Below are 13,188 nucleotides of genomic sequence, written 5' to 3'. Positions count from 1 at the left end.
GGCGCAATACAACTTGTTATAAAGGTCTTTATAAGGTCATTTAAAAAATTGAGATTTTTGGATTTCACTTATGCATAATGCAGCTGTCTTCCCAAGCGTAAGCGCATGTATATCTGCTCTGTTTTAAAAAGTTGCTGTGTTTATTTTCCATGGGTGACTTAAGATGGAATTATCCTTCTACGGTCTGATGTACAGCCATCCCGCCATCACCTAAGAATTAATTTATAGTTCAGCATCACATTGCACCTGTTGAAACAACCACCAAAGTATTGTATGTAGGGATGCACTAACCCAACTTTTTCTCGCCAGATATCAACTGCAATACAACGTATCAGCCTATCTGCCGATACTGAGTACCAATCCAATACCAGTGCTTTCATTTCCCTGATTTAAAATGTGTAGACCACATTAGATGGAACTCTGAACATGAGACCAGGGATGCTGTGGCACTGAGAACTGAGTTGGAAATCTGATGTGAGTGACTACAATGTAACTCATTCTGGAAATTTTATGATGACATTTACAAAGAAACAGCATTCAATGAAGGTCGGTTATGTCATGGCCAATACCAGATCCCCCTAATAAAGTCAGTATCTGCACTGATACGGTACATTGGAAACTAGTAGGAGACAACATAACTGTTAAAATGTCAAATATGTCACAACATGAGTGTTGTTAGATCTTTGAAGACCCTATGGCGTAGATCAGTGGTTCCCAACCTTTTTTCCTTGGCGCCCCCCCTACTTATGTCTAAGAAACGCTGAGCCCCCCCTTCCGAAACCGAAGTTGAGGTAACTTTCCCTTACTTTCTTTTTTGATACAGAGGAGTTATCAGCACTTATACGTTTCTCCGCCATGTTTCGTTCATAAAATAGTGATGCCGTGGCGGCAGGAAAAGTGAGGATGATAGCAGCTAGCAGCTGACCTGATGACAGCAAGGGTCCCAGGTTAAGAGGTCCCGGAGGTTTGGCCTACTAAGTAGCCTGACTACAATTTTAAGCGAGAACAAAAATACATAGTTTTTATACAGACTTTTGTATACATTATATATTCTAGTGTATTATCATAATTTGTTTAACGTGCAAATATTTTTTTTTTTACCTCAACCTCAAACCAGATAAAGACTTGCGCCCCCCCTGTGATCTTTGCCGCCCCCCTTAGGGGTCCCCGGACCACTGGCGTAGATGATGTATACCTCCGTTGTGACACCCCTAACCCTTAACTCAGAACTATAAACCTAGCTTTACTCACATGTGGTGGGGGTGTAGGAGCTGTTTCGGGGTGCTCCTTGCGTGCTGGGTGGGGGCGGCATGGTAGGGGGGGTCAACCTGGACTGTGTCTTGACGTCCGCAGGTGAGTCGGGCATGGTGGAGCGCTTCCCAGTGCGATCTGAAGGCAAACAAAGCAAAAGATTATAATAACCACATATAACCAAATATAACATGCTGATATTTTAACAAAGGAAATAAACAACAGCTCAGGGCAACACATTCCACATCTGTGCGCATAGAGAGGAACTATATCATAATTTGCACATACACAGCAGCAGGATTTAATTTAATGAACAAAGCACCGACGAGGTGTACCACACCAAACTTGTTCTGGAAATAGATGGCTCACCACATCATGTGTCTGGTCACAATGACACTGATGCATATGCTTAGACTGTCAGATGATGAATGAGAGGGGGAGAAAGGGGAGACTCACAGACACACAGACAGACACCCGAGAGAGGAGCATAAATCTGCAGCGAGTACGGGTCTCACTCTACCGCCATCTGTGCCATCCTGCATGCCCGCTGTACAGAACGGCGACATAGCATTCCCCCCCCCCCCCCCCCCCCCTGCACACGACTGCAGTGCTCATTACACACACACACACACACACACACACACACACACACACACACGTGTGCGTGCTTGTTTCTCTGGATACTATATTCACATCTGTTCAGGACTGAAGCATGGCAGAAAACCAACTAGTCAATGAACTAATTTAAGAAATTCAAGCACAACAGATACAGAAAACCAGTCGGATCATACTCACACTACTCATAAGAAATTTTAGAGATAAAACCTTAATCACAAAAAAAAGAAAATTCTTTGATGACATGCCTGTTTTCACCTCATGCAGTTGCTTTGTGCTCAGCAAATAACTGGCCATATCAAATGCATGAGAGCAACAACAAGACATTATCAGAGTCTTGCACTGGCAGTGAGGGCTGAGCCCATATTGTGCAAGATAAGATACACAACTTCCCCTTAGCAATAGAAGTAACACAGAGTAAACAGACTGTTATCAACTGTCTCTGTGTGGCACATTGTGAAGGATTGAGATTGCAACAACAAAAAAGGTAGAGAGGAAGGGGGTGGAGGGAGAGAAGAGAAAGGAGAGAATGAGAGGAGGGAAGGGAGGAGCTGCAAGAGAAACAAAAGAACTATCTGTGACATTGGGAACACGTAGCTGTAATCATGGAGTGGATGCATGTGTTTTGACTCAGATACACACAAGACATGCACGGTAAAGGCACACACAGTGTAATCAGTGTGGTAAGGGAAACAGGGTGGTCTCTGTCCCACGTTTTTCTCAAGACCCTAGTGTGTGTGTGTGTGTGTGTGTGTGTGTGTGTGTGTGTGTGTGTGTGTTTTTGCATGATGAATATGCACTCTATACTTATGTCTTATATTTTGCATGTACATGTTCATTTGCATATTTCCCCACAGTGTCTGTGTATAAAATGTATACACTACATACTGTATAAATAGTAGTTTTCCTCTGTGACGACTGTTTGGATTATTAAGTTTAGGTGAAATGAATAAGAAATACTGATGTGAGAGAGACAGGATAGCCTAAGCCTGTTAGCTAGGCCCAAGCCTCAGTAGCACTCTGGCTCACTGCTGCCGAGGTTCACTGTGACTAAGTATTTTAGTCACGCTAGCTCAGCTTTAGCAGGCAGGCAAGTGAGAGATGGAGATGTCACTGAATTTCTAAATAGAGAGGACTCCATAGCTCCATTTCAAATAAGCAGAGGGAACATGATGTAAATGAAAGAAACAATCACAAGAAATATACAAGGTATAAATACATACTGACCAGCAACATGTTTACTTTAAACAGTTTTCCAAGAATCAAACAAGAGTCTAGAAGCCATACTAGCTCCTAGCTGCTGCTCCTTATGTCCAATCACACTGAAATGATTTGAACTAACTTACTGACTGATGCTGCCATTCTTAGAGCTCCTCGCAGGCACACTGACGTATATAGGTAGCAGCAATACACTGTTATCAAGATATTCTCTTCTTGTTAAATAGTCTCCAGAAGATTCCAAAGATTATCAAGGCAAACAGATTCCAACCCATAGAGTCAGCTACTGTCAAAGGACAGGAAAAGAAGAGTAGTGGATCATCACTTCCCAAGACAAAGGTCACACATCTCCCTACTAACCATATCACTTTTTTTTACAATATGGGACTTTTAAGTTTTTCACTCAAAACGGTAAATTATACTGTAGAAATGAAATTATTTAAGGAAATAATATTGACTGAGGTATTGACTATAACACAAGTTTGAGCTCGGCAAAGGAGGATTGGAATGAATTGCAGAGAAAAGGGGATAAATTGCACAGAGCAGCATGAATAGATATAGAGTAAAGATTAGTGGAAAAAAGTCAAGTGATTAGGAAAGCAGAGAAAAGAGGACTGGAGGTGAACGAAGAGTCAATGCGAAGAGAAGACAAAGAGAACAGTGCGACTGTCCAAACTTTGACTGTCTATTCACTGTGCTGCATTTCTGCTAACACCACACACACACACACACACACACACACACACACACACACACACACACACACACTTTCTCTCCATCCTCCCGACCTGGACAGACTGAGAAAGGTTTACTACTCCACACAGTAAAAGAAAGTCTGGACCTGACTATTTATTTTATAAACTCAGGATATAGCAGAAAAGCTAGTGGAAACATATAGTCTTACCTCTAGCTGCCAGCTATCATATCCTGTATGCCTGCCTAAAATATGATCTATGAAAATACAAGGTCATTAAAAAAGACGACCGAGTGACAGGACCCAAGGTAATTCATCATTTTCCAGTCAAACACAAAGACCTTACATGTATAATGAGCCTAAGTGAAATAGAAAGAAGTTACCATATCACACATGGTTGTACTTATCCTGTTTCACTGGATCTTTGAGCTCATGCTTTCCATAGTCCTGTATATTGGGTTTTCTAATTGTGTAGTAATTTTTTGGCCAGGTTCACTTGATCTATTGCTAGATAGTAGGACGTCAAATTAGGATCCATATCATCTCATACTGACCCTAATATTTGTGACTACTAGATAGGTAGATGATGTAAATTACTTGCATCCCTACAATGTAATTTAAAGCAGATACTGACCTCCAGCACTCCCCAGAATGCAAAGTATACAATATATATTTTTTTTCAATTTACAGCAATGTGGGGTGTTTTATGAGAGAGATGGAGCATTAGTCATTGGGGCAGGAACAGAAAAATGCTTTTCCTAAAATCTTTGACTTGAAAAGTCAACAGGAAGCACAATGTAAAACACATAAAGAGGGAAATAAAGCACAATAGTCCAGATTCAAGATCTACCTTAACTCCTGCATGGCTCTGTGGGCCCTGCGGCAGCATAAAAAGATGAGTTTGGTTACAGGCTTGTAATTGGGGATTAACACCTGGGTCAGTGTTATGATTGGATGACAGTGGTCGGGTGGAGATGAGAGAAACATAAACCCTGAAAGCATTTGAAACTCTGCAGCCCCTTAGGGGATAAGATGAAAGATATAGAGTGAATTAGTGTGAAATCCGTGTACACAACAAATACATGCATCCAGGCAATAACATGCTCTCTCCTTCTCTCTCTCTCTCTCTCTCTCTCTAGCACACACGCTAGAGAGAGAGCGTGTGTACTCGCACGCACGCACACAGGCACACAGGCGCGCGCGCACACACACACACACACACACACACACACACACACACACACACACACACACACACACACACACACAAAGAGCATCTTCTCTGTTCCTGATTTGATTGAGAGCACTGCAAAGCATATAAGCAGAATAAAAATCAATGGCTTTATACTAACCAACAAGGGCTGCAGCCAACCATTCACTTGGCACTTACTATGCCACTTGAATCAATAGCAATACTGCCTTTGCAAGGTAATTTACTCAGTCTTTGGGAAAATAAAAAAAAATACATCTTACAACTGAAGCACATTATTGAAAACAACTCACGTCATACGACGACGTGTGCTATCCATTTTTATGAGCAAATGTGGCATGTATATTTTAAAATAGAGAAATACTTGCAGACGACAGTCAGACAAGCCCTCATTTTATTACAGCAATAGAGTGAGGCAGAACAATAGCAAGTGCTCGCTAACTCATGCATAATTCAATTCAAAATGCACCACCTGAACACGCAACCTTAAACAACCTTGAAAACAAAGTCGGGCGTCTCCTCCAGCCTAATACATCTGTTAAAAGTTAATGGCTGAACTTAATGCACATCTACTGTTCATTTATTAGCCCTGTTACTGCCCCGCCAGTTGAATATTGTAGGTGAAGCGGCAGATCTGTGGCCGGCCAAAGTGTGGTATTCCAGGACTGGACAGGTATTGATGTGCGGAGCTTTAATGGAAAGGGGCGATGAGTGCTTTGACTTTGCCTAACTCACTTTACGACTTCTCAGAAGTGCTGTTGTCCAGGAATTAATGGATTGAAGAGGATGAGGACGGTTGTTGAAGAGGCAGCAATTAGCTATAAAAGAACAGAAGAGCCTCTCAAATGTGTGTTGATTCACTCGTGCAATCTCTGCAGGCAGATGTGCCAAACCTAGTGATGATCATGCTTACAGATGACAATGATTAATGTCTCACAACAGCCACCTGCTACGTGGTTTTATCTAGAGTATCATAAAGGAGCTCTTAGCACAAATATTTGCAGTATGGGTGGCGTGAATGAGACTTAAACCCATAAGAATATCAGGGCTGTGGTGATGCCTCATTAAATGTTTCAGGTATATTGTTACCCAGCTATCATATTGTATGTGTCAGAGGTAATTATACTGATATCTGACTGATAAGCTCCCAGGAGGGATGAGGTTTTATTTGCTTTGTCTATATAAAGTTGGGAATACACTAATAGCAGAAGTGACGTTACAATGCTGTGTAGTGAGAAATCTTTTGGTATAAACAAATTTTTTTTTTGGCATGTGAAACTTTATATCCATGCCTATTGCATTGTCACAAATGTCTTTGAGCTCTGAGCAGTTCAATTAAAGAGTGATGTTCCTTTCTCAGATTGTTTTAAGATGACTGAAGGGGTAAAAGTTATCTGTATTTCACAAGAAAAAGAGCAAAGACTTGAGACAAGTCACAAAAAATAAACAATTCTTTGTAACTGAAATATTTTTTGTTAGTCATCTTGTGATCAATCAGCTCCAGGTTGGGAATCACTTTTTCAAAAAAGCTTTACTGTACTTTTTGTAAAGTAATACAGCCCATATCTCTCCAAACATGCTCTCAGTCTCCCTGTTGAAACACAACAGAACAAAGCAATAGGTTGAATTGCACTTTTTTGTAACTTCTTTAATCTCTTTAAAAAAACATTCCCTGATTCACAGACCGATCCTAGAAATGAGGCAGAACCCTGGACAACCATCTGCCACTCACAAGGATGTCCTCACACTTACATCACCCGTTTGCATCGTCCATGATTACGTGATCCTCAATGTTTGCAAAATCTCTCTTTCTTTCTTCGCTTTTCTCCCTCTTGCTCGTACCCTCTTTCAGCCGAGCTCAAAGAAAGGAGATTTTATCCCCCCGCTGACTTGTGATACACGCCGTTTCTAAAGTTACATCCAAGTTACATCACTCGCCTAAAACAAGGTTGTTGCAATGAACGATATCTAGAAGGAAGAGAAGCACTTCAATATGTTACAGAGGACATTGCTAACCCACAACTCAGGGCAAAAAAATTACAATGTTATATCAAAACCATATGCATTTCATCATCGCACACAAAGCCATGAGGTCATTTCGTATTCAAATCACCTTGTGAAACAGGGACACCATTGCCTAACCTTGATATTTTAGATTAATCATAGAGGCTACAACGGCTTCAAAGTCTATCATCAGGAGACAAACGATCTCCATTACACACTTCATGAGCTAGAATTGCCACTGTGTGTACGTGTTTGCGTGAGTGTATGTGTGCAATGGGATCGTACAGTTGGAGACCCAGAAAATGATGTGATAACAGTGGCAGTAATATGCCACTCGAGAGTACTTCACACAGGCAAATCCCATTCTTCAAAATGACAATGGATTTCAATCACGCTGGGTGAATTTTCGAGAGTTGGCGGCTGTGACATAAACTATTTATGGTGCACTGGTGCCTGTGTGAGCACAATATTATATTAGTCAGACATAAGATATCATCATTATGGGCTTAAATGAAAAAATGCATATAGACTGACCCGCTTATGCACTGCACACACACGAGCAAACATGTAATCTCGACAGGCATAATACCTTCAGCACAAGTGAAAACCGTGAGGCACTGAAGCCAAAGGAAGCATTTGAATTGAGCACTGATGTCCACAACGGCCAATGTCTGTGCAAAATGGTGCTTCTGGGTGTGTTATACCCATGCACACACATACACAGTACACAATAATGTGTGAAGAGAGGGAGCGGGACAGATAAGTAATGGAATAGATGAAGCGATAGAGCGATGGTGTGATAGTGGCTTGGAGTGATTGCTCTGTGTGTTGGGTACAGATGTGGAGAGAGGGAGCAGGGGACACACACAAGAGAGAAATAAAGGTAGAAAGAATGAGAGGACGGATGTGTTAAAGAACACAGTTGAGGGACAGGTGGGGGACGATTAAGATTCAGACGGAGTGCGCAGACAAACAAGAGAAATCTATAGTTATGCAAGTGTAGTAACCTCTCTTCTCTTTCCATCATCTCTCTCCTCTGGACCATGTGCACGCACGCACGCACGCACGCACGCACGCACGCACGCACGCACGCACACACACACACACACACACACACACACACACACACTCACAGTCATCGGCAGCCAGATGGAGCAGTATGCAGAGCATGTCCCATCAAACTCCACCCGCTTGTCAAGAAGATGTATGGATGCAATGCCCACAAACACACAAACACATACACAGACACACAGCTGCAAAGATGCATGCACAAATGTCAAGCAAAACAACACAACTCTGTTTGCGCGTGTACTTTGTATTCATTTCAGCTAATTGCTACTCTACCTTGCCCTAATATCATAAATAGGAGGCTATATGTACACAATTGAGCGAAAGAGTGATGGTATGATACATATTTGTTCCTGATCAGTGTTGACAGCCTTTAGCATCTCCCACCATATCTGTATTATTCTCTCAGTGTAACATTGTGTGTTTACACTTCGTCAAGCCAGCAAAGACATACGGAGATTTCTCAATCGCACACAAAGGTCTGAACACCATCTGTTCCATCACACAAACATTAACATGCACACTCATGCACATATGCACAAAAATACATAAACTAAACACACAAATCCTGCAAAACACCTCTGACTACACACACGCTGGACAATAAAACATATGTGGCATATAACATTAGAAGTCCTTCGCTCTTTTTCAAAAAATAGGTTTATAGTAATGTCTGTTTCACCCATCTGTTGAAACAAAGTCTCTCTTGCAGAGGGACAGAGAAAGAGAGGGGAAGCAAGTGTTAAGGAACAATAAAAATGATTCACAGTGCCCGATACGTGTCCTCTCTCAAATTGAACCGATTCCTGCCCCATCTTGTTGCCAGGCAAAATTGAACTACAGGGTCTTGTAAAATAAAGACAGGGAGTGGGAATGGGTGGCAGGAAAAATACAGAAAGAGGGTGGGAAAGAAGTGGGTCAGGGAGAGGTAAAGGTAAAGAAAACATGAGGATATGTACAGTGTGGGAGAGAGCGAAACCATTATTATAGCTGAGCTAGAAACATATTGCCATCAGACATTTTTCCACAGCATAGCCAAGCAGGCTCAACATGTTTAGAAAACTCTATCAAAAGCATTGTTTATTTATATAAAGCTGGCCTGCCATTGCCATTAACAACATTATGTCAAAATAATGATATAAATGTTGCTTTTTGGGGAAAAACAGAGCGATATAAATCAGATGTAAGCCTTGGTGAGCTCTGCTTGGCCATTTGATGGAAGCCAGCCTATTGGAAATTGCTTTCTGTGTACAGTTTGGTTCATTTCTGATGCCATGCTGACAACCGGCCAAGTGAACCCAAATGGATCTGGGTGTTTTCCCAGGCAAGACTCTACGCCAAGAGAGAAGGGCTCACACAAAACACTCAACACACATCCTAATGCTGACGACACATGGCTTTATTTTCCATAAGCTTTACGCAGCGGGTTACCTTTCTTGCCTTTGTGATATCGTGAATATATCTGTTGTGTGGCTGAGGATTAATATTGTTGCAGCATATATAACACTGTTTTATAGTACTCACTATGGGAATCTCATTGTAGGCTGTGTATTCTTGCTTTTGTGGGTCTATAAACGCACACAAAGCTTTTTTGTTGTCAGGGGAAAACGGACAAGAACACACATGGACAACCTCTATGAGCTGATTGACACTTGTAGCACAAGCACAATTTAAAATCACTGATGCATCCACTCCATCTCTAAACACAAACAAATTGATATGCACTGATACACACACATGCCAAAGTGGCAATTTGTATATTTTCCCTGTTATATCTCCCTACGCTACATGGAACCCTCTCTCTGCAGCCAATTTGAATCTGTGCATGTGTGTGTGTGTGTGTGTGTGTGTGTGTGTGTGTGTGTGTGTGTTTGTGTTTGTGTTTGTGTGTGTGTGTGTGTGTGTGTGTGTGTGTGTGTGTGTGTGTGTGTGTGGATGCTAAAAGGAATCATATCCCTGTCTTCAGGAGCAAAATCAATTTTCAACAGACAGTAAAGGCCCTGGTGTTTTACATGACAGTTATCTTTTACTATGTGGAGAGACACAGAGGGAGAGGAAGGATGGATGAAGGCGTGGATGGATGGAGTGATATGCAATGCATGCTAAGTGAGAGTGTAGTTACTGTGTGTGATGAGTTGGAAAAACAGACATGTATGAAAGGGGGAAACAGATGCGGAAAGAAGGAAGAGATAGGAAAAATGGAGGTGAGGATGCTGAAGACTGGGATTGAAAACAAGAGATAGCATTAAGCTGTTATGAGAGACAGATGGGGAAATCAAACGTGAGAGGCAGAGGACGAGCACAGAAAAAAAGAGGGCAGAGGCTAACATAAAGGGAGGGTTCCTGGTGGAGGAGGGGGAGAGTGGGGGGTAACCAGCCTGTCCCCCTGGTGTTTTCAAAATATCACATGACGGCTGCCATGTGTTTGAAATTACTGCCGGTTAACTATCTTCCCCAAAACCGCTCCGAAAAAATATGTCTGCAATTTATGAAATGTGTTCCAGGGCTCTGCTAAGTAGAACCAGATTTGCAAAACAGAAAAAAAAACCTTTACCTCTCACCGCCTCTTCCCTGAAAACTGCTACTCTCTTTTCTTTTTTACACTCCCTCTCCTCCACCCCTCCCTCTCCCTTGCAGGAGAAGATGTTTAAAAACAGGGTTTGAGTCACATCTGGTGAGCAGGGAGCCAGAGAGTGGTGGTTGGTGTGACCTCGCATCAGGGCATTTCCAGGCTTACTTGTGTGTGTGTGTGTGTGTGTGTGTGTGTGTGTACCTGCGTGTTTGTGTGTGATATGGTCACCATGGTTTGCTAATGGCTCTGAGTGGCTGAGAGTAGAGTATGTCTGGAGGAGGAGGTAGCAGAGGGATGTTCTCTACACACATACATACACACATGTAGGACCACCACGACCATTCCAGGTCAGCGATGTGTCTTTGTCTCCTTTCATCTAACCATTACACACTTTCTCCTCAGCTTTTTCCTCTTCATCATTTCACCTTTCACTGTCTCACCTCCCTGTCAGCCCACAGCCATCTGAGGCCACTGACAAACAAGCAAGAATACAAGATCACAACAAAGCTTTGACATACACTGACCTGTGGAACATCCGTAACAGAGTCGACCACAAAGTTGCTGAAAAAAAATAAAATAAATAAAAAAGTTCTGTGAGCAGTAGTAATAATACTGTATTGTACTGCACATGGGACTCATTATTCTTTTTTTTAAACTAAATCTGTATCTGATTTAAATATTTTTTTAAACTGTGAATATAAGATGAAAACCAAAACAGAAGGTGAAATCAGGTTTTAGAAATAACGTGCTGCAAGCAACAATTTAAACCTTAAATCCAGCTTAAAAACAGATCTGCTCCATTTAAAAACATGTATATTTGAATGGAATTTGATGAAAAAGATAAATGATTAGCCTTATATGTACAGTATGATTCATACTGTATATTGTATCCGTAAATGTAATATTTCATAAAAACACATTTAACTCTAATTATTAATTTATTTTTACCTGTTTGACAATAAACATAGGGACTCCATCAGGGACAACACCATAATTTATCTGAAATGTGTGTGTCTGTTAGAAGTCTTAAGTTGCCTGAATCCTACAAAACACTTTGCTCAAACTTTACTGTACAAAAGTTACCACACATGTTGCAGTCTTTTTTTCTGCAGGAGGCACTTTAGATCACTGTCCTTCCCACATCCACCTCCCACTGTCCGTCAAACAACAGCAGCTTTTTAGCCAACACAACTCTGAACTCTGTCACCACACCCACCGCCAACACTACAAATAGCATCATCACGACAATCCCATTGTTTTGTTTTTCTGTGGCATAAACCCAAACACACAGACTCAGACACACACAGCCTAACCGCTCTCCAGTGCTACAGATGGATGCCACCACTCTCTCTGGAGCGTTGCCAGCGCCAGCTAGTGAACAGCTTGCCTGGCACAGTGCTCTGCATGCCTCTATGTGTGTGACTGCATGTGTGTGTTTGTGTGTGTGTGTGTGTGTGTGTGTGTGTGTGTGTGTGTGTGTGTGTGTGTGCCTGCAGGAACAGTAGCGAAATAGCCTATCGCAGATGGGTGGCCAAAATAACCCCCTTCACTGCATACATACAAACAAACAAGAACACAGACACACACACATGCACACACATATGCTCCAGAATAGACACACACACGTGCACACACACAAATATCTTGGTTTCGCTTAAGTGTTCTCGACCTGGCACACGCTGGTGCTCGCACAGCTGCTTCCTCAGAGGCAACACACACTTATAGACTCACTCTTTCACACACACGCACACACACACACACACACACACACACACACACACACACACACACACACACACACACACACACACACACACATCTGTGCTTAGTTTACACTTCCTGTTTAAGGCATGGGAAGTATAAAGTCCTCACTCCCCACACACACAAATACACACACTGCCACCACCACTCCCACACCACCAAAGCCCACACACAGACAGACGTATGCATGCCTCTGCATTTACCACACTCACATCGACACACACACACACACACACACACACACACACACACACACGCTAATACAGTGCTTTATCCTCGGTAGCTATTCAACCTTGTATGTATCTGCTTGTTTTGCTCAACACACAGAGAGAAAACATCAAGGCGTTCAATTGGAAAGCCTCCAGTGCTGCTGGCAACCTGCCAGCAGAGGCCTATAGATCAGCATGATCATAGGAGTGTGTTAAGACACATCACTGTTTAATGATTTGACAATGAAATTAAGACATGAAAGCTCTTGCTGGAACAACAGAATCAACAGAATGTAATTACAATGCAGCTGCGTACAGTTGATGTTGTTTCAATGCTCAAGGTGTGATGTAAATCCTTGTGACAGGCAATTTGATGTTGCTTCATTCTTTGGCTCTGTGTTTTTTATATTAGATGCAGCTGTAAGGTAACCGCTTAAAATGCTGCTTCTGAACCATGAATTCTTCATATTCATTTAGGGTAAAGGAATGCTCTCTTAGGATAAAACCAAGGCAGAGAAACTTTAACAACTGAATAAGTCACTTGGTAGACAGCCTGCCAGTCAGTCAGTCAATGAGCTCAGGCGGC

General features: G+C 42.0%; 1 protein-coding gene across 5 annotated transcripts in view; it reads right to left on the bottom strand.

The window, feature by feature from the left end:
- runx1t1 (RUNX1 partner transcriptional co-repressor 1) overlaps positions 1-13,188 on the bottom strand; it is a 58,974-nt gene that overhangs the window by 23,823 nt on the left and 21,963 nt on the right. For all 5 annotated transcript variants that reach the window (XM_031323149.2, XM_031323145.2, XM_031323147.2 and 2 more), the window contains exon 2: positions 1,252-1,389. In XM_031323149.2, the coding sequence (XP_031179009.1) occupies positions 1,252-1,366 (115 nt within the window). In that variant the 5' untranslated portion in view covers positions 1,367-1,389. The remainder of the gene's footprint in view (positions 1-1,251; positions 1,390-13,188) is intronic.

Source organism: Sander lucioperca, chromosome 16 (genome assembly GCF_008315115.2).
Source record: "Sander lucioperca isolate FBNREF2018 chromosome 16, SLUC_FBN_1.2, whole genome shotgun sequence".
Taxonomy (NCBI): Eukaryota; Metazoa; Chordata; class Actinopteri; order Perciformes; family Percidae; genus Sander; species Sander lucioperca.
Note: the sequence above shows the minus strand (reverse complement) of the source record. Positions and strands in the feature narration are given on the sequence as shown.